This window comes from Lagopus muta, chromosome 2, assembly GCF_023343835.1.
Source record: "Lagopus muta isolate bLagMut1 chromosome 2, bLagMut1 primary, whole genome shotgun sequence".
NCBI classification, from domain to species: Eukaryota; Metazoa; Chordata; class Aves; order Galliformes; family Phasianidae; genus Lagopus; species Lagopus muta.
Genome location: NC_064434.1, coordinates 61,333,792 through 61,355,302, shown reverse-complemented (window position 1 = coordinate 61,355,302; position 21,511 = coordinate 61,333,792). Strand labels below are relative to the sequence as shown.

General features: G+C 35.5%; 1 protein-coding gene across 18 annotated transcripts in view; it reads right to left on the bottom strand.

The window, feature by feature from the left end:
- The window catches only part of SYNE1 (spectrin repeat containing nuclear envelope protein 1), a 286,028-nt gene that overhangs the window by 20,478 nt on the left and 244,039 nt on the right, over nucleotides 1–21,511 (bottom strand). For 16 of the 18 annotated variants that reach the window (XM_048936121.1, XM_048936120.1, XM_048936124.1 and 13 more), the window contains 9 exons: nucleotides 20,128–20,253; nucleotides 19,281–19,436; nucleotides 17,192–17,350; nucleotides 16,566–16,732; nucleotides 10,340–10,502; nucleotides 6,365–6,552; nucleotides 3,628–3,778; nucleotides 1,061–1,243; nucleotides 472–609 (listed from right to left, as the gene is read on the bottom strand). In XM_048936121.1, coding sequence (XP_048792078.1) covers nucleotides 472–609; nucleotides 1,061–1,243; nucleotides 3,628–3,778; nucleotides 6,365–6,552; nucleotides 10,340–10,502; nucleotides 16,566–16,732; nucleotides 17,192–17,350; nucleotides 19,281–19,436; nucleotides 20,128–20,253 — 1,431 coding nt within the window. Of the gene's footprint in view, nucleotides 1–471; nucleotides 610–1,060; nucleotides 1,244–3,627; nucleotides 3,779–6,364; nucleotides 6,553–8,492; nucleotides 8,581–10,339; nucleotides 10,505–13,294; nucleotides 13,478–16,565; nucleotides 16,733–17,191; nucleotides 17,351–19,280; nucleotides 19,437–20,127; nucleotides 20,254–21,511 lie in introns of those variants that run through there. The other 2 variants (XM_048936132.1, XM_048936135.1) reach the window with 2 other exon arrangements.

The following is a 21,511-nucleotide window of genomic DNA, read 5'->3' as shown; positions in this document are numbered from 1 at the left end:
CTCTTCTCTAAACAAGTCATGCCTGTGACCAAATGTCTAAAATGGACACAGTTTCTAAAGCTAACATAATGGAATTTTGGATAACATAGTATGAGCCCTGCTTTTTTTTTTTTTCTTTTTTCTTTAAATCAAATAACACATGTTTTTTGATGCAGAAATGATTGAAAAATGTAGTAATTCTTAAGTGTCAGGAATAGTGGAGACCTGCCATTATTTTTATTGACAATTAGAGAACTATCACCCTTGTTTTTCTGATAATTTTTCACTGCTGAAAGATCTTTTACTCTGGCAGAAAAGTCTGCATTGAAACCTGACATAAACCAAAACTTATGAAGATGAAGTCAACCTGCAAGAATCAAGCTGTATCACACTGCTCTTTGGCATAATGTTTATTAATAATTTTTTTTCCTCTATGAATATTTATATTCATTTTCTCTTCCCTCCTCCTCTTTCCATTCCATTATTCTTTACCTTAAGTTGCTTTATCTTTGCTTGGACATCACACTCTGAGAAATGCTCTATGTTGGTCAGCTGCAAGTCCATCTCTGTTAGCCATACCAGGATGCTATCACGTGCTGTCTCAAACTCCTCACGCTGGCCAATAAAATGCTGGGAATGAGGAGTGGGAAATGGAGTGGTGTGAAATGACTCAAAGGACCCCAAAAAACAGCAATATGCTGTTTAACAACAAATAATAACAGCAACAAATAACGACAATAGTAGTTCTCCAGAGAAACAATTTTCATGCCCTTCAAACTTAAACCAAAATCCATACACCTTTTCCTACATGATTTCTAGGGTTTGCACTTCACTAATACCACCTTCATCTGCAATTAGCAGATATATGAAAGTTAAATACTAAGAAAGAGGTGGTAGTCAAGGGCATCAAGCATATGCCTATACACTACAGTTCTCTTTGAAGTAATCAAAGAACAAGTTCCCTTCTTCTTACAAAGGTAGAAACCCCCTCAAAAACTCTGCAAATGCATTAATCTGGAAGCTTCTAGAGCACCATTGTTTCATATAGACTGTAGTGAAAGCTTAAAAACAGAAAAAATACTTTTAGCCTTCGCAGGATGGAGGTAACTCGCTTTTGTAAATTGTCCCATCTCTGGTTCCCCTCATGGACCATCTGCTTGAGGCTGCAGTCGGAATCAGTGCGGTTCTCCCGGGCCAGTCGGCGATACTGTTTGTTAATCAGTTCCAGCTGAGTCAGACTTTCATGCACCTGTCTCTGGAAGGCCTAAACAAGAATGCATAAGACACCATCAGCTTCATGTTTTGAATAGCTACCACAAAGCGTGTTAGAGAAAACACCACGTAATGAGTTGATTGAATTAATCTCTTCAAAAATTCTTAATTATGTTTCAAAAAAATGTCCTCTACCATTGTCACAAAGAGAAAATCAAGCAAAGGAAAACTTATAAACTACTTCACCATATTTCTCTTGAACACAAGTGAACAATTTTTTGCTTCCATTGTTGTATCACAAACTTGCTCTCCAATATTGTTTAAAACGCAAAAAACAGTCTTTCCTAAAACTGGACACTACCCTTACTAAGGACTACAGAAGTGTGATGGATAACATACTTCTGTAGAGAAAATTTCATTAAAAACAGCTAACACAGGATTTCATCCTCAATGATATATACTCTCCATACTGTACTAAAGCTTATAAGAAGTAAGCACATTTTTACTATAAGACAAGAGACAGAGATTAAGAAGTAGGTTTGAAAAAAGAAAAAAATATCAAATCCCATACCATCTTCTCAGTGTAACTATTCCCTTTGTTTAAGTCACTATTAAATTGAGTAGAGGACAACCAACAAGCATCAAATGGGTTTATAAATGGAATGATGTGCTTAGCAAAACTTAAAATTCACTTAAAATTGTACAAGGAGAACAAGGGAGATCATTTTCATAGCAGAGGCATAAATATGACTGTATTTACTAGGATCATGAAATGCACAAGCATGCAGTTGTTGCTTCACCTGCTACTAAGACATGTCCAGCAAAAAGAACAACAGTGCATTTGTTTGCTGTGCTTACACAGTTCAGATACACAAGAATTCATCTGTTGCCTTCCACCCTATAACCTCTTTTCATTTCTCAGGAAACAAATGCGGAGGAACCAGTTTGACTTTGTATTGTGAATGAAGTGACAGTCAGCTCTGATCTCTGCACAGGAATTGAAAGGTTCTTACACGTTTCACTGTTTGTTTGTTTGTTTGTTTTTAACTCAAGTGATTCAACTGAGGATACAGTGGGGAAAATAAAATTAGGAAAACGTTGTCAGCTAAAGCAGAAAATTGCTTCAATTATTATTTATCGGTTGCTGAGTTTACAGTAAATTTGCTGAATTCCACTAAATTTTGAACAATGCAGCTGTTGCCTTTTCCATTCTTCCATTTTGGTAGCGTAAGAAAACAATGAAGAAGAGGAGGAAAAAGAAAAAGAAAGAACCCAAATGTAGTGAAAACAGGTTTCTAGAAACTTCTAGAAAGGCAGCTAAACTTCAATTTGCAGCTAGCTCCCACTGACACTTTGTAGACAGTAAAAATTCCACAAGTCTGCAGGAGACAGAAGGTCACCATAAAAACTGAGTCAGTGAAACTGACGTTGGATAATATTGGCTCAACTGTGAAAATCAAAGACAGCCAAGATATTTTTGATACTGTTTCTCATATGACGGCTTGGTAAACAGGACACTTAAATCCTGATCATTAAGTAAAATGACAATGGGAAGAAAGTCTGAAACAGAGTACTCATGTCCAGACCTCACCTTAATCAAGAAGGCTGTTTAACAACTGAACCTGGCATTTGGAAATGCAAATGTCAAAAATAAAATCTGAATCAGTGCTTCACAACTTGTTTCTGAATTAAATGTTAAACTAAATAGAATTAACTGATGTTAGACATCATTTAAAATCTGCATTTCTTTCTCAGAGGAAATACTTCATAGCACCTGGCTTTTTACAGTATTGCCTAAACAATTTGTTTTCCTTCTTCAAAAACAATTTTCTCTCCTGTCTTGATATTCTTGAAATTATAAAACTGAGCAGAAGATCATCTGACTGGATCACCTCCAGAAAATTTGTGAGAGCTGGGGTTGTTCAGCCTAGAGAAGAGAAAGCTGCAGACAGACTTATTGCAGCCTTCCAGTATCTAAAAGGAGAGCCTACAGAAAAGCTGAAAATGAATTCCTTATCAGGGACATCTTACTCTGTATCAAACAAGGAAATATGTCAGAGGGCTGAAGTCAGTGTTACTGAAAGAAGTAAAGGGATAAAAATCAAAGCAAAGGCTAGGAAGATGTACTTAGTGAACGGAGATTAATGAATGCTATGGAGTACCTACTGACCAAGTGTATCAAAGAACTACAGAAGAAAAAAAAATGCCAAGAAATCTAACTGTGGTGAAAAAACAGCAAGTAAGGCTGGATTGACTTATTAACATTTTCTGTTTCCACCTTCAACTAGAAACCTGCCAGTGAAGGCAGTTGCAAAACCATAAACTCCATTACATTAATACAGTGTCTGCAGAGTGATTTGTGTATGAGAAGGAAGAGCACCAGCTGGCTGCTGTAATGTGATCAGTAGATATTGAATTTCAAGTATTAAAAATCACCTCAAATTTCTTCAGTTCTTCCTTAGCAACTGTGTAAAGCACACCGGAGGAGCTTGGGAAAGCAGCTGTTCTCTCTGAGTTTTTTAGCCAGTCTTCAAATCTAGAGTAGTCATCCAAAAACTTTTGCCATAACCGCCACGTCTCTTCAATTCTGCAATAGATAATGGAAACTAAGCGAATGCTCAGACTGAAGGCCAGATGACCTACAGCACTTTAAATAATCATCAACAACAGCAAACGATTACTGCACTAGACAATAACTGGCTCCTAATCTAACTAAAACAGCAGGGTTGATAAACAGGCAACAGGGAAGATCAACCCATTCCAGGCGGAGCTGGAATAAGATAGTGGCAGGTTTTTTTTTTTTACATGCATCTAATTTTGGTAACAGTATAAAAAAGAAGATTATAAACATGCAATAGGAGTTGGAAAAAAATAATATCACATACTGAATAACTTCAGAAATAAAGACTAGCGTAGGTACCTAAGCCAATCTTGCCAATCTTTTAGAGATTAGAAATTCTACACTACTTTCAACTGCAGGTTTTTTTTTTTTTTAATGGAATACTGGAGATGTTGCAGCACACATTTTAGATTTCTTGGTCATTATTCCTCATTGCAAACGGATGTGAACTTGCTTGGCTTTTTTGGCATTCACCAACAAGAGGCAAAATATTATCTCTCAATTTATATTGTAACTGTGTGGTTTTTTTTAATCAAAAAAAGGTAAAATTTATACAAACTTTTCAAATAAACTACATAGGCTGTTTTCAAAGTAATGCCTTCTATTCATTTCCATGTAAACTATAACAGATACAAAGAGCACCATAACACTATTTGGTAGAGCAAATTCTCAGCTACAAAACACTACTTTGCAACACAGTCACCACCATTAGCTATGCATTTTTTGCCAGGGATGAACAAGATCCTGCATGCCATGCTTTTGAAAAGCTGCATGGCTGTCCAGAACATAGCTTGTCTTTCACGTCACAGTTGTCACTGCTGAAACACAGTGTTCACCACATCACTGTGCTCATATGCACTGGTGTCCATAAAATCTTCAGCAAGTATTGATGAATGTCAACGGGTGCAATTTCTTTGCATGAAGGAATTCAATTCTACACCATGGCTTTATACACACTCCCATGTCAGATGTTGTTTTGTCCTACTGCCCCTCTGCTGCCATATGCTGTACAGCAACAAAATGCAATGGAATATTACTGGGAAGGCTCCATCTTTACTGCCATACCACCAAGATCAGCCTCTGACTTTGTGGGCCAATATGATAAAAATAGGAGGCATTACTTTTGGAGCAGCCCTCATATTTGACTTCAGTTGAATATGTGAAATAGTGGTTGGCTCTTTACTCTGTTTCCAAATTCACTTAATGACTGCGAAATCCCAAGAACTTCAAAATGAGATTTTTTTTTTTTTTTTTTTTTTTTGAGTACAGGTTCTATTACAGCAGAACTTTGTCTGCTCTTGCATATAGATGGTTTTCTCATATCTTACTCATGTAAAAGAGAGAGAAACCTGATCCATGCAATACTCCAAGGCAAAATTAAAACTTTACTGATGATATGTTGTTGAACTTGAATTTTGACATTGGGGTTTTTTTTTCTTTCAAATGAAAAACTGTTTCTATACAAAGTAAAATTCTAAATAATTATAGCTCGGTCAATTTACTGTTACAAATCTATTAACAGCACAAATTAAAATGGAAAAAAATATAAAATTACTTAAAGATAGCAATCTCTGGATGTAAAGCAGGACAGCAAAAGCAACAAACTCTGCTTAAAATAAATCAATAAATCAGAAATCCCTAAGTACATTAAGAGCACCCCACAATAGAAAGTTCAATTCAGCATTTTGAAAATCCATAAAATTTACCTAGATTAATAACTTAAAAACATACAGAAAATATCATCATAAATATAGTTCAAATAGCTACATGAACATGCATTATTAATGATCAGCTCAGAGCCCCATAGGCTCAAAGTAGTCCACATATTTCTGGCTATCAAATTCATCCATGCTATCCTAGATGGGAATAAAAAACTATTGACCTCTGTTTTCCCACTGTGTTGTCATATTTCCATCCAGCATTTCCATACAAATGTCTGGAATCCATTGGCATGCAGTGCACAGATGGTCTAAGCATGAGAGTCATGAATGTAAATAAGACCAAATCCAAGGTACACAGATATTACTGGCCCTGTTTGCTTATCTAAGGTAATCAGATTAAGAAATTTCAGATGAGTGTTCATTCCTAAAATTCTTCCAAATCAAAATTTTCTTATATAAGGAACTGCTGAGAAACATTAAGTGTAAGAAAACCCTAATTAGATACTTAGTTTCATCATCAGTCTAAGAAGTTGTAGGATACATGTACGTATTACAACTCTGCCTCTTTGCCTTCTAAACTTTTTGAAATAATTGATACATCTAAATTTTCCCTAAGTTCCTTTTCATTACTACTATGAAATAGGTGAAATCAGACAATATTCCATCAAAGGCCTCATGCGAGCAAAATTTGGTAACTGTACTTTGTATAATGACACAAAATAATGCAACTTTTTTTTTTTTTAACCCCCACGGCATGATAATTATTTCTATTCAGTGTATGTTCTTTTTTTCTGATCTGTAGATTTTTTTTTCAGTAATACAAACCTATCACCTACATCCCATCCTGTATTTGTGCATGTGGAAAGAAATACTGTCAGCATTATAGACTTACTTAAGTCGCCTTTCCATTGACATTGCACAAATGTTTCTCCACCTTCTGTCCAGATTGCGTGTAGCCTGCTGGATAGAGTCACACTCTGTTTCTGTGGCACAGGCATCACAGTCGTGAAGAAGAACTTCACACAAATTGAGAACAGATGCCACTCCAGTGCTGTGTTTCTCTATGTCTCTCTGAAGTTCCTGTAGATGAAGAAATTAATTCTTAAGAGAAATCACAAATCATGTAAATATAGATGCGTTTCTGCTCTACTTTTTCAAAACGAACTTAATAGCAAACAAACAAACAAAAAAAGCAACCAACAAATTGAAACAGATACTGTGCTTGTGACAGCACAAGTGATGATGCAATGTTGTCAATGAAGCTAAGAGAATCTAGCAGCATAAACAGCTCCCTCATAGCCAAGGAACATCAGACCATCATCTGGGACAAACTGCATGCTCAGATGTACATCCTTCGCATACATTTAATCAACATTACCAATAAATGGTGCAATTATTCCCAGCCCTTCACCGTTATCACAGAGAATGTAAAGCAGAAGTTAGTAAGAGAAGTGTGGCAAAAAAAAAACAAACCCTGTTCATATCTACTGCCAGGGTTTGATGGTGGTACCCTTTGTAAGCCTACTCACAAAGGTGAGCTAGCTCCACAGTGGCACATCTGACACGGTGACTAGCAATAGCACAGATCAAACAGTGCATACTTAGTAATAACATTTTTCTTCAACTTTCAAAATTCACAGCATTTTCAGTGACAGAATAAAAGAAGATTTAGGACAGAAAGAAAATGCATTTTCATTGTCTCAGCACAAATTAAACATGATTTGTATTATTTCTTATGCTGTTTCCTTGATTTTGACTGTGGTACACTAGTGATAATGCTTCTTCCTGAAGGACCTTTTTCAACTACTGTCTTGAGCTACTGGTTCAAGTTGAGACAAGCTATGAAAGTAACTGACTATTTCTGTCAGATAAGCACAAGGAAAAGAAACCCTCCTTATCAGGAGGGCTTATTACTTTCCATATCAGATGGAAAAATTAGGACCAAGGTCAAGGTAACATAACCCAAATAGTAACCAAGAAGTTACATCTACTTTTGGTTCAGGTGAAGAAAATTACCTTAGCTAGGGTAATTAAAGATGGGAAATTTTCTTTAGGAGAACAAGAACTTGGTAGTCTGAGGCTAAGTACAGGTAAAGAACTCTTTATAATTTTACTAATAAAGAAAAGCAGAAACACAAAAATTAATTTAGCATCAACATATTGTGCCTACATATTGTTGTTGCTAACAACAAGAAATATGAAGTTCTGAAATAGTCTCTTCCAGCAGGAAACAAGGTCTAAATGTGGTATATAAAATTCAACCAAATTTTAAATGGAGCAATTTTATCTTATATCAGTCATCTGATTTGGTTGTGTTGATGAATAACTTACTGTAACTTAAATTAATAACTTAATTCCCTCTTCTCATCTGTGAAACAAAAGGATGTTTTATGAGCATTGACACAAGACCATAAAATGGAAAATCATAATATATTCTCTTTCAGTTGTGGTCCACTCATATGCCCAAAAAATGGTCTTCCATCACATTGCACTTATTCTTTTTCTCCCTATCCTGCAAAGTTATATAAGGGTGGACGCTATAAATACCTTCGATATGCTACAAAACACATAATTTCAGAAGCTATAAAATTTGAGGTTAAGCAAGTTCAGGTAATACAATCTCCTCTTCACCGTTTTGGAGTAGAGCAGTAGATAGAATTGCCACATTGGTGGTCCTGAGGATTCCTATGAATTAAATTTTTATTCACATTCAGAACTTTTTTTTTTTTTTTTTTTTTTTACAAGTGATAGCTATTTTTTTTCTCCACAGATTCAGCTTCTTTCTCGGCTTTTAAAATTTTCTGTGCTTATTAGAAAACAATTAGCCTTTTGGTTAGTTTACAGAAGGAGCGTTACTTCTACACATCACTGTCACCCAAATACAGGTTGGGTTTTTTAATCATCACAAAAGCAAACACAATTTTTTCAATTTCAAGTGGTAGCAGGCTGAGATAAGAAACAAGTAACTTTTGAAATACAGCTTTCAATCCTTGGAAAATGCTGCAGTGAGATTACACTACCTTCCCCAGGATATCCAGTTTGAATTGCCTCTTAATTTCACTACAGAGACCAGCAACCTCCAAAGCTCATTCTTGGCTGAAGAAGATGCTGAGAAGTAGACAATGAAGTTACAGAGATGGAATTTGTCCCTTCTCTTTCACAGCATAATATTTTTAATGCAGTGTTGTACATGAGCAATTGGTAGCAGTATGAGCAGGAAAGATAATGGCCTCAGTGGAAGATTAAGCATGAAAAAGAACATTAACAGGGAAGAAAAAAGAGGGATAAAATATTTGAGATTGCCAACGTAATGGCTTCCTAAGATAAAATGAATAGAGATATAGCCTCCTAAGAACAAAAATACTGTTTGCCATACTGGAATGTTTCTTTTGTTTGTTTGCTTTTCTTTTTCTTTTGTTTTTCAAAGATGACCAGTCTGCAGCATTATCAAATCAAATAATCAAAATTCCAAATATGTTGTCTTCCCAGTATAAAATTAACCTCTATTTCTCCCCTTTACAGTTCCAGTGAAACCACTCAGACTTCCACAGAAAACTGCTGCATGCTGTCACTCCACAGGTACCATTTTAAGGAAACAGTAGAAAGCAGAGGTACATCAATCACCATACCCAGAGTAAGTCTCATAAGGAGCAGATATAACAGAACTGTGGAATGTTTGCACAGTGATGCTAGAAAAAATCTGAGCATCTAGTTAATTGACAGCAGTGTTTAACCCTGCCCAGCACTTTACCATCTCAGAAACACAATTCATTAGTGATACTTGCGTGTTATAAATTATTAACCCTGTGCAAATTGCATATAGAATATTAATAAGCAGTTCTCCACAGCCATGTAGCAAATCAGTTGGGGAGCCATAAAAAAATCTGAGAAGGTTCCTGGGCCTCAACCGTACACTCAGTTTTAAAGATCAAAATTCCACTTTATGTACTTCATAACTTAACTGCCTCCAAAGCATTCTGGCACTCCACTTCCCACACATTTCTTTCTTGTCTCATGACAGAACTCAGAAGAGCATATAACTCATCTTCAGTGAGGCACCAAAAAGGTATTTCTGCTAAATAAGTACCAACAGGAACACAATAGAAAAGTCTTTCCCAGTAAAGTGCTTCTAAATAAAACTACACTGGGCAGCCGAATATGAAGCACCCACATATTTTCTCCTACTGCACAGAGCCATAATCTGTGAAGCAGGCATATAAAGTAGCAGTGAATTTGAATAATAAATAGAAATTATAGAAAACGCTCTTAGTAGCAACATCAATTGTAACACCGAAAAACTAGTTGACGAATTTTTTTGGCCTGTTTTAATGTTGACTGTTTTGTTCCAGGACTCCACAAAGGCTTTATGTGCTGTAAAACAACTGATTTTAAATTCACTTGTATAGTTCATGCATCTTTGCGTGCAATGTGATTCTCAAAACAAACTGCAAAATAAAACCAAGTTAGAAAGGTTGCTGAAAGAGTCCTTTCCAAGCATGTGCAAAATTTGCAAGGTCTAATAGGTGTCAGTTTTACTTTTTGGAACAGACAATTCAAACAATCCAAAATGACAAAGGAAAAATAAATTGCAATAGCTTGTTCAAGATATATTTCTTGGCGCCTTACCTTTCTTGGGAATGTCAAACAGCTCCAGGAAGATTCGATGTCAAAGCCAGCAGAAGGCTCTATAAGTGACACGGTAAGCACCACTTGCCTTGATATTTGAACACTTTTTTTTTTTTTTTTTTTTTTTTTTTTTTTTTACCTCATGCCCTCTTGGCACTGATCTGGGTAAAAGCAGACCAGAGACACACTATTTCGATTCTCCCCTTACCACTGTTCACTTGATAAATGTTTTGCATTTTACCTGCTGTTCATTTAGCTTCCTTTGTATCTCCTCAGAGTCACAAGTTTCATAGACAATTGGTTTGGACAGCTCTGATTCAATGTGAGCAAGCCAAGATCTCAGGCTACTCATGTTCTTATCCAGCTGCTGCACTGCAACTAGTGTTTCTTTCAACTTCTTTACCCTGTAAAGAGAAAGAAATGGGAGCATGGGCACATTGAAGGTACAGCCTGAAGGAGAGCTCTAAACTGTGTGTTTCAGGAGGATTACAAAGAAACAATTTAGATGGCAACTTCTGCTCTCAAGTTTTCTGTCATGTACCACAAACAATTTTGAGTAACATTCCCTTTTATGTTTATATAACTTCTTAAGTATTTCAATATCAGAAAGCTTTAAGAGATTACTTTAGCTGGGAATAGACCAACTAAATTGGACTGAATCAGACTTCTGGATCCACCATACAAAGAAAATGCTTACTATCCATAAATCAAACTGAGCAATTTACATTTTTTCTAAAACACTAATTTATCAGGTGTTTCTATATTTAATGCAGAAGGTGCAGTTGGTCCCTGAGAGGGGCTCTTAGAACAGGAAAGAAGGTTGGTTATCACCCATCTGAACTTGCAGCTTTTCAGTCTAAACATAATAAACTACAGTCCATTTTCTGCTTATACCTTCAAGGCTGTATGCGTGAGCTCTATTGCACGAGTGCAGGACGGGGGAAGGGAACAACGAGTTGCATCATACATGTATACAAGAAAAACTACTCCAACATTTCCATATTCAAGCTGTGAAACAGATACATCCCACTTGCAGTGTTACAGAATTCTAACTTCTGTACTGGCTTTTATTTAAACAATGCCTGGCCACATTTGATTGGCTTTGCCAATCAGAAAATGCCCTCTTTGTTCCATTCAGATAGAATAGGACTACTTCTCTGTCAGACACAGAAAAAAAAAAAAGGGGGGAGGGAAAAAAATCAACAGCACCCCAATAGTGTTATTTTCAGTCATATGACCTCAAGAGACAAAAAGAAAATGAAATGACATACTAAATATATACCTCAAGGTAAGGACAACTCCTTCCCTCACCTCACTACCTTTACTGTTCATAGTGTTCTTTATTTGTACAAAATCTATCACAACAGATTCCTTGCCCATGGTACAAATAGAAGCAAATAGTGAGTGCTTCTTGGAACATGCTGAACTTCCTTTTTTTTTTTTTTGTTATGAACTCTAGAGCGTCTCCAGCTACCCTGAAAATCTACACTTATGCCAGTATACCTAAATTTTCCTTCTGAACAGTAGCAGGTAAGATACCTAAGCTCTTCATCTCACAGAACACTGTGCCTGTGCACAAATGACTACATAATGTGTATGCAAGAAAAATGTGTCTCCCTTATAAAAATGTAACAGATCGAACCCCACCTTTCTATGTTAATGTCAAAGGGCCTGAGAGACTGAAAACAAAACTAAAAGCTCTGCTTAGAGACAAAGGTTGAATTAGAAACCATCTAAGTATGTGGGATGCCTACTTAACTGTAATTTTTGACCTTCGAAGATTTCATTTACAAGATGATGTTTAAACACTTAATTATTCAGATAATCATCTCATGCTTTGTTACAGCACTTATGCATGCTACTTCAAGAGATCTGAGATAACTTCCATTCTTGATAATGAAGACTTCACACTGAAAGCTAAGTGTTGGACACATGCCATTTTTGTTTTAAAACTTGTTTTAGATATTTATCTATATCATTATTGCTACATAATAAGACTCTCAGAAAGGAAAATACTGCAGAATTGAACTGTTAATTTCTATGGTCTAACAAGGAAAACTCATGTGAAAGTTTGAACTGGCTTATAATACTTACATTTCCATATATCTAAATGAAAATACCTCAGTTTCCCTAAGTAAGTAATTACATTAAAATGTCTATTTTCCATTAAAAATGAGAGAGAGAAGAATTTGGAGCAGAAAGTAAGCCCAAAAGCCTCTAATTCAACTGGTCCTAAAACCAGAAAGCCTTAGAATCCACTTAAACCTCAACAGGAACAGCCTTGTAAATCTGTAACAATGCATCATATATAGAATTCATAGCTACTGTATTAGTCATTCCTCAGACAACCGATTGCTGATATTAAACTTAAAAAACCCCACTAAGACCATGTTAGTTAAACATGTATAAAGCCAATAGAAAACACAAGTGAAAAAACTTTTCTACTCCAGAGACAAGATTTCAAGAAACACTTTTTTTCTATAAAACAGTAGGGATAAAAGTCACCATTAAAAGCAGTTTAAAAAAATCAGTTTAAAAATTATGTTTTTATGTTTTAAAAAGATGTAAAATCCAAAGGACAGCACAAATGTGTACCACAATACTAGTATTAACAATTATAATTGCTCTTCAGATCACAGTTTTCACTTTCAGAGAATAAATTTATAAAACTCTGAACAAACCCAGAAAAAATTGTAGAAAAGACAATGGGAAGAAGGCAAAGGAGGAGTTGAATCAAAAATCTAAGGAAATGTAGCTTGAATTCCAGTATTAAAAGCAGTTACAGTGTTTTCATCCATATACAAAGACAGATCAAATTAAGTATGTAAAGTCTGAAATCCTGTGTTTACAGCCTCTTCTCTGCCTTTTGCATGTATCCACAATGACACAGATAGTAAGCAAATACAGTTTGCCTCTGTTATATACACTCATTTAAAAACATCAGTAAAATCAGTCAAGTTTCTTTCAGACAACAAAGAAATTGTAGTGAGTTGTTAATAGTTGTAAGTCTGCATTAGTTATAAAATCCTAATCTGAGATCCAAAAGCACTAGCTGTACAATAAGGTTGTTCTCACTGTTAACTTTTCAAATTGAGCAGAAAACAGCTAAGGCTATGATTTCTACCTATCAACATTCCAGTTTTCTGGCAAACCAAGACTTCAGAAAGAACTGTATCAGTTAAAAGCAAACAAAAATAGCTGCCTGCCTTGTGATATCACAATTACAGTCTGGGAGGTCTGAATCCACACTGCCGTCCTCTGCCATCCTCACAGCTCGCAAATCCTCTGCCACCACCATGAAATTTTCCAGCATTAAAAAGAAGAGCTTCCACTTCAAAAGCTTGCAAACACTGTGCTTTGTATGGGGGCAAGAAAAGAAACAAACTTCTCTTTGCTTCTGAGTACTGTACAGAAAATATTGCATGCCAAACAAATGTTAGCAGACGTTGCTTGATAACATGAGCCTGAATGGTGACAAGTGGTCATGTTTCTAAATAAAACCTGCATTCATCAACATGTGCCAGACTTGATCTCCAGGAATGTGGATCATGAGTGCAAGGGGAAGGGAGGGAAAAAATATACAACAAAGCCTTCCTTGCAAAGCCTGAACAGGACCAGCAAATACAGTACTTGCTGGCAGTTAACATCTGTAACACTTATCAAACAAATTCCACTTTAAGGATGAATATTTTTTAAAAAGATAGAAATATAAGTCTTTGGATAAAAAGACACAACTGCCTTTATGTAGCTGTCTTTTCTTCAGTTACCTACTCACAGTAGAGAGATAAGAAGTGGGTAAGGGAACAGAATGTGAGAAAGAAGGATTTTTACAAGCGAATGAAGAAGTTCCATCATCAAGCATAAAATCAACAAGAAAAGATTCAGACTCATGTTACCACACTGTACTAATAAAACACTAGGAAAAATGCTCCAAAGTATGACTGCGATTTTGAAGAAAAAAAATGTGCATTTATTAACAGTCAAGGATCCAGAATGAGAGAAGGTCTGTTTTATTCTTAACACCAGAAAAAATAATTCACATTTTCTAACTGAATGCAGCCAAAATTCATGTTATACGATATATCCTCAGTTGAAAAGTATCAAAATAGGAACATACTCTGATACATAGCAAAATGCTCAAGAGACTCGACAGTCTTCTAAAAGTACTTTGGAGGATGCAAATGGTTTTGATCAGTAGGAATTACTTACCTGGGTTTTAACTGATATCAGTCTGAACTACAACTGAACTAGCAAAATCTCTATTACTCAGCATCAATCCTTTCCAAGATTTACTTCCCAACTTTAGTAATGCAGCGTTCATACTTTGCATCCTTTCTCACAAAGTTTATATATTTAACTGCATATGATAATAGGCACACTAGATTGAATGGACTAGTGGAGCCTAGATCTGGTTGAAAGAGACCTACAACAGTCTTGAGTCCAACTGTTAATCTACTTCAGAGGTAACATCAAGGTTAAAACAGATCATTAAATGCACTACCAACATGCTTCTTAAACACAAAAAGATACAGGCCACCGACCACCTCTTCAGAAAGCCTTGTCCAATGCTTAACTATCTTGGTAACTAACTTTTTCCTAATTTCCACTTTGAAACAACCCTGATGAAGCTCTGAGACACTGACATGTGTCCTGTCACTAAATACCAGTGAGAAATGATGGACACCTCCTTTTCCATTTCCCCACTCCAGAAAGATTTACAGGGCAATGAGATGATCTCTTAATTTCCTTTCTTAAACGTGTGATAAACCCAGTGTCCTCAACTGCTCCTCCAGGGATTCGACTTCCAGCCTTTTAACCAGCTTTAGAGACTTTTAAGGGCCTTCTTAAACTGGAGAGCCTAGAATTGCCCACAGTATTCCAAGTGAGGCTGGAGAACCATCAGTTTTGATGAGGTGGCTATGCTGTGCTTAATGCACACCAGAATATATCTTTCCTTCCTGGTTGCTAGGGCAAGCTGCTGTTCATACCGAGCCAGCACCTCCAGATGTCCATCTGTAGGCTGCTCTCCAGTCAGTCATTTCCCAATCTGTACTTTATATCCCACATTAATTAAAAAAGCTAAATTGAAGGGTTAGTTCTGGAAACAAAAGTAAATAAATATTTCACATATATTAGTCTAGTGCTAGGGCTTGACATCCTACTTCAAGATAACAGAATGAGAAAGTTTAAGCAGATAACTCAATTTACACCTACCTTTCTCCTGTCACCCTAACAATGATGCCCTTATCTGTCTCTATATCGAGCACTAATCTTTAATACTAAACAGACAACATAGATTTAAAAAAAAATAAAATAAATAAATTACAATTTCTGAATGTCATTTAGCTTTTCACTAGAAACTTCCTAAAGGTATGATTTGAACACAACATTTGAAAAATTGTCTGAGTAGGTGTTTCTAAAGACACATAAAAATACAGCAAATATCTGTTATGATCAACAATTGGTGATGTATCACATCCTCTGAAACCAGCAGTCTCCTTGGCAGCAATGCACCACTTCCTGACTTGACTGCTCTACAAGAAGTATACAGCTTTCATTACTTTAAAACAAACTGCTATAAAAGGACATGGAACCAGAATGCTTCAGCTTACACAAAATTTACTGTTTGCATGCTTACAGGTTTCAGAGTAGGAACACAGTAAAATCATATGAAAATGGATTTTAAAAAGAAGATAACACAACAAGGCAAACCTTTTTGCTGCATGCGAGGCTAAAGTATTATTAATTCATACATACTTAATTGGAGAAGTTCAAAATAGTAGAGAGTATATATACATTTTATGAAATGCACATACAAAACCATGCCAAAATTACTGTCTGTAGAAGGAGGATGCTGTACTGTGACTCAGGGCAAAAAATACTGAAACAAATAAGCCAGTTTTTTTCACATATCAACATATCATCAAGCAGCCCTGTATTTCCCTAAGTTATGAAAATGGCTGTTTTTTTTTGTTTGTTTGTTTTTTGTTTGTTTGTTTGTTTGTTTTTAACAGCCTTGATGATAATCTTTAATTTGCTGTGTGTATGTCTATCTTCTCAATCAGTCAGACTTATTTTTGGAACTCCTCTTCTGGAAACCCAAATTAAAACAACAAATGCGCTATTCAGATTGTTCTGCCATTTTAATTTTTTTTTAATTAATCTAATCGCCTCTAACATGAGATGGAATTGAAACAAGGCTCACTAAATCTGGCTGCCACCAATCCCGTGTAACTCAGACATAACAGACAGTGTTTGGAATTATCTTCTTTTTACTTGCTGAAATAACATGAAGAAACGATACAAAGGCAAACGGGAGAGTAAATTTCACAGAACTGTGTTGATGGTTGAGAACAGACCCATTCATGATTAATAATGGAAAGGCAGATAAAAAATATTTTAATTCCATGACGCCCAGTACATTCATCTGTATCATGTAGCAATTAGAAACAAAACAATTGTTTTACCTGGCTGCAATAAGATCCAGAAGATGTTGCCATCTGTCATTGATCTTGCCAAGTTTGTACTCAATCTCTGATGCTTTACTCTCATGGCTGGCTTTAGCAAGTCGCTCTCCCATTTGCTGGAGCTGGATTTTGCTCTCTTGGGCTACAGCAATTTCCTCTTGATAATCCTGGATAGAAAAGTGCAATCAGAAGATAAATACTGAATACATTTTGCTTTACATTACTAAAGGAACTGTACAAAAATACCAGTGAATGTTGATGTGTTTTTGTTCTTCTAGTAATAAATGACAGCCTCTTTAATTTTAGAGTATAACTACAAACAACTCTATCAGAAGAATGGAAAAAAAAACAACCCATCTATGAAAGTACAGTTAAACTCCTTACAGGAGTAAAGCAATTGGTTTAAAATCAAATCACTTAATTTTCTGATATCTTCGATGGTACCACCTGAAGAAAGACAGGAAAAAGCTGCACAGCAAGAGAACACAAATACGCAGCCTCACTGGAAATTATAAGCATCCATTTCAGGTAAAACCTTGATTTCAGCTAATTCAGTATTCTCTTTGCAACACAAAAGCAGCAAAAAGTAAAAGAAAATATGTAAGTATACATGCTCTGCAAGATACCTTTCTAAGTTTCTCGATCATTTCTTCTATGACGATGTCACCATTTTGAGAAACTTTACTTTCCATTTGTGTCAGCCACTCACAGAGCTCCTTGTTCTTCTCGCTGAAGACAGCCCACTCATTCAGTTTCTCACTAACTTGCTGTCGACGTAAAGAGACCTTAAAATATTCAGAAAAAAAAGTAAATGAATTTTAGAGACAGTTGAAGCACACTGTGCCTCAGTGTGAACTCCTCTGGATCTGCAGATGAACTGAAGGCGCTTACTTCCATTAAAAAAAACTGGATTTGTACTGCAAAAACTTTGTATGATTCTTTGAGAGTTTAGAGGTAAGTGTTATTCTCAGGATTCTCACAGTTCTATTGCATAATGGGAGGCATTCAAATATTAGGCTCAGTATTGTGTCTATATATTCTTTCAGAGTGTCTTTCAGGCTTCCCAGGAAGAACAAAAAAACACCTTTTTTTTTTTATTTTTTATTTTTTATTTTTTATAATTTTGGCTAACTTACAAGAGCTATTAAAGCATGCCAATAGTTTCTTTTCACTTTAAGAGATTATATAAAAAGGAAGGTATAAATGCTTGATCAAAGCAAAAAAAAAAAAAAAAAAAAAAAAAAAAAAAAAAAATACACATATAGCACAGGTTAAACTGCGCAATTTGTGCATAAATGCAAAGATGCACTTTTTTTCCTGTAAATATTTTTTGCATAAGTTACTTTCTACTTGAGTCTCAATACAGTCATTCCATAGATGACTATTTCTCCTGAATCTTGTTGTTACATTCAGGGATTCCCAAGGGCTTACATAATAAGCATAAAACATTAAAATGCTGTATTTAATAAAAAAAACAAAGAAAAGCATTTCAGTGTTTAAGAAATTGCTATAGCAGTATTATCATCTCAGACTATGAGTAACAGTCCGTCCTCGACAGATAAGGAGGGAAATTCAAATCAAAGTGGTAGCAGAAGGTGAACAGCAAAGTCATCTCTGTAGTTTCAGATATTTGAACCATTATTTATTTCCTCATTCTACTCTAAGTTGTTTCTGACATTATGTTAGCATTTTATCTGAAAAGATGAAAACTGCATCTGTTCTTTCGTAAAAAAGTGTGTTCACTGACTACCATGTTAGGTTTAACAGTAGCATACATGATCTCATCATTTCCTTTTTGTGGTTCTAAACCTGATGGCAGATTTCCGGAAATAAGAAATGGTTGAACGCTGTTGCTCTAGGTTACATCCTGAAGCACTCAACACGTACAAAAATAAGATAAAACTTCTTTACTCATCTCCCTCCTTTAATCTCTTAATATGTTTAGTGACTACACCATAGGTTAGATGTATCTGTGTCGGCTCGCTCAAATGAAACTAATAACAAGTTTCTCACTGTTGACTGAGAAACATTTTTCCTATTTTGGGGATGCTTTTGCAGACTTCATGGAAAATTTATGTAAGGTAACTATTTCCATGCTAGCCCCAGATATGTGCACAGTAACGTCTAATGAACTACAGAAATAACATTAGAATAACCTGAAAAACTGGATGAGGGAGTCAAATCTGTAAGTGAAAAAGGATGCAAAAAATACACTGCTAGCACTATGTAGCTGAAAAATCAAACAATTCTCTTAAGCTCATTTCACAGCCAAGCAAGTCACCTGTGGACTTAAAGAAACGCTGACACTAACATCTGAAGATGTAGAAATCATCAGCAAAAGTAGAGGTATGAAAGAAATGCTGAGTGGGGAGTGGACAACATTTCTGAGCACAGCTCCTCCACAAAAGCATAGTTAACTGTATTACTTCTGTTTGCCCTGTGCTGCAGTCTCATATCACAAGCACATCTTTTTCATTTTTTTTCTTCTTAAGTTTTATGTACAGTCTCGATGGTGAAGTTCAAGAAAACTGAAAATCTAAGTAATAACAAAAGGGAACGTTTCAATGGATGTTATACCTAATTCAGCAAGTGCTCAAATATGATTTTTACCAGTTTCTACATGCATCTTTTCTAAAAGACTCTATTTGCATTCAATTGTTTCTCCAAAACCTTTTTAGTTTGCATGCTCATATCAAAGCTCAGTACTATACTTGCCTGATGGCACAGCTCCTCCCACTGTCTGTGCAGAAGCTCTATACGCTCACTGAGGACTGAAGTATCATCTGCACTTATATAGGTAGACAAGGACTCCTTCAGCAGAGAGAGGTGTGCAAGGTCATCTGTCCATCCATCAACAGCATTCTCTAATTCCTTAAAAGATGAGCATAAGCAAAAAGGACAAGTACAGAGATGAATATTTTTATCTCAGTGAATCAAAGTCATATCTAACCAGATCCACTATTTCAAGAGGACTGCTTCAGTCTTGTTTTAAAGAAAAAGAAAATACCATCTCCATGCGTACCAATATTTTCAACCCTGATAGAAGATGATACATCAGTCTTGTGTCAAATATTCACAAACCAAATTAGCACTCAAATATCTCTAAAGTTCCAGAGATTTTGAGAGTTCTCTCTAGTGAAAATGCTTTCAAGTCGTATCACATTTATTGACTGCAAGGAATATAACATATAAATAGTACATAAGATCCACAAAAGCAATCCCACCTCAAATAAGAATCACTAAGAGAACTGTTTAGATCATGAGCTTAAGTTTGAATCAAGAATTTATATTACAAAAACTTACAAATATTTAGTACTTCCACAATACTTTTCAGACTCTATTCTAATATCTTTGATCTTTTCTATATGCATCCTTTGAACTTTTCAATTAATACCCTGCAGGATTTATACTGTCCAAATGTTACAAGGATGGCTTCTTAGCTTTTCACAAAGATGCTTGGCTGCTTTACACAGCCATTAATGTAAAGCCTGTTAAGAATGAAAGATGTTACTGCAGAAAAGCATCCAGAGATGAAGCAACAGTCAACAGAGAAGTACTTTACCTTGCAACGAATCTGTTCTGCATTCAGCTCATCATGGTGTTCTGGCAAAGGCTGAGAAAGCTTTTTTTTGAATGATCTTAGCTTCTCCAGGGAGTCTGCTATACCCTTTTCAGATCTTTCCCAGTCCTGAGGGCAGGAAGTTTATTAGAACTCAGTTCAGATCTAGATTATACTTATTGTATTTAGTGGTTAGTCAAATCAATCAACATAAAGAGTGAAAACATTTCCATAATAATAACATGTACTGAAATTCTCTTTTAAATAATACTCAGAGTCTTAAAACTAGGCTCATATGTAAACTGGATTTAAAATCTTTTTTAGGTTACTTTTTGTTTTGTTTTCTGTTGGTTTCTACGAGAAGAAACATAGAAGTCAAGGATTCCTGTTATTGCAACATTGTCTAATTACAATTCCATCCTTTAAGAAACACCTTGAACTCTCCAAAATGTTTTTCCACTTCGTTTCCTGAACGCCTGGTGCATCAAAATTCAGAAAAAAAAGTTTGGAGTAGTGTGAATTCAGCTCATACTGAAGTACCTGCAGTACCTCCTCTAAATGTGCAATTTGTGTGGTAAATTTCCCTGCTTCTTTCCCTCCAAGCATCAAGTCCTATATTTTTCATTGGGACATCATATCACAGAAGTTTTCATTTCCATAGATACAAGATTTCATGATTAAAATTGTCTGATGCAACTTACCAACTAGAACCCGAGGTAGAAGGAACAAGACTTGAAATAGGAAGAAAAATATACTTAATGGAACTTTTCCAAAACAATACTTAATTTTCTTGTATCGCTTTGCTTCTTACAAACAAAATTAACACGTTCATATTTCTATTAGACCTCAGAAACTGTTCTAAAAGCACTTGCCTTATTCTGTTAATACAAGCAAGTTCAATTTATTTCATATGAAATAAGCAAAAAAGAAAAATGAACAGACCAAATTTAAATCCCAGTCTATCATTTTTGTACTTGAAGTGAGGTTAGTAGGCATTCTGAAGACAGCTTACATTAAAAAGAAGTTCAAGTCCCCCTCTTCCAAGTGCTTTACTTAAGACAGCAAATACTCAAGACACATGAAGGAGACACAAACTGGCTAAGTAGATATTGATATTGTCATATGAGAGAATAAGACAGATCTAATTTTCAATATCATACGTATAAAGGCTAACAAGTATTGTGCAAAATAAATTACATAATTGCTTTAAGCTGAAAATGATGGGTGTGGAAATATCAGTTAAAAGATATCAAGAAACATACAGGCCTACTGCAAAATATTATTACTTCTATTTTTAAATATTTTATAATTAGAGGTAGTGAAATTATGAGCTTATATAACACACATGCAATTCCTGTATTTGTACTCATTTCTTTAGAATACTTTT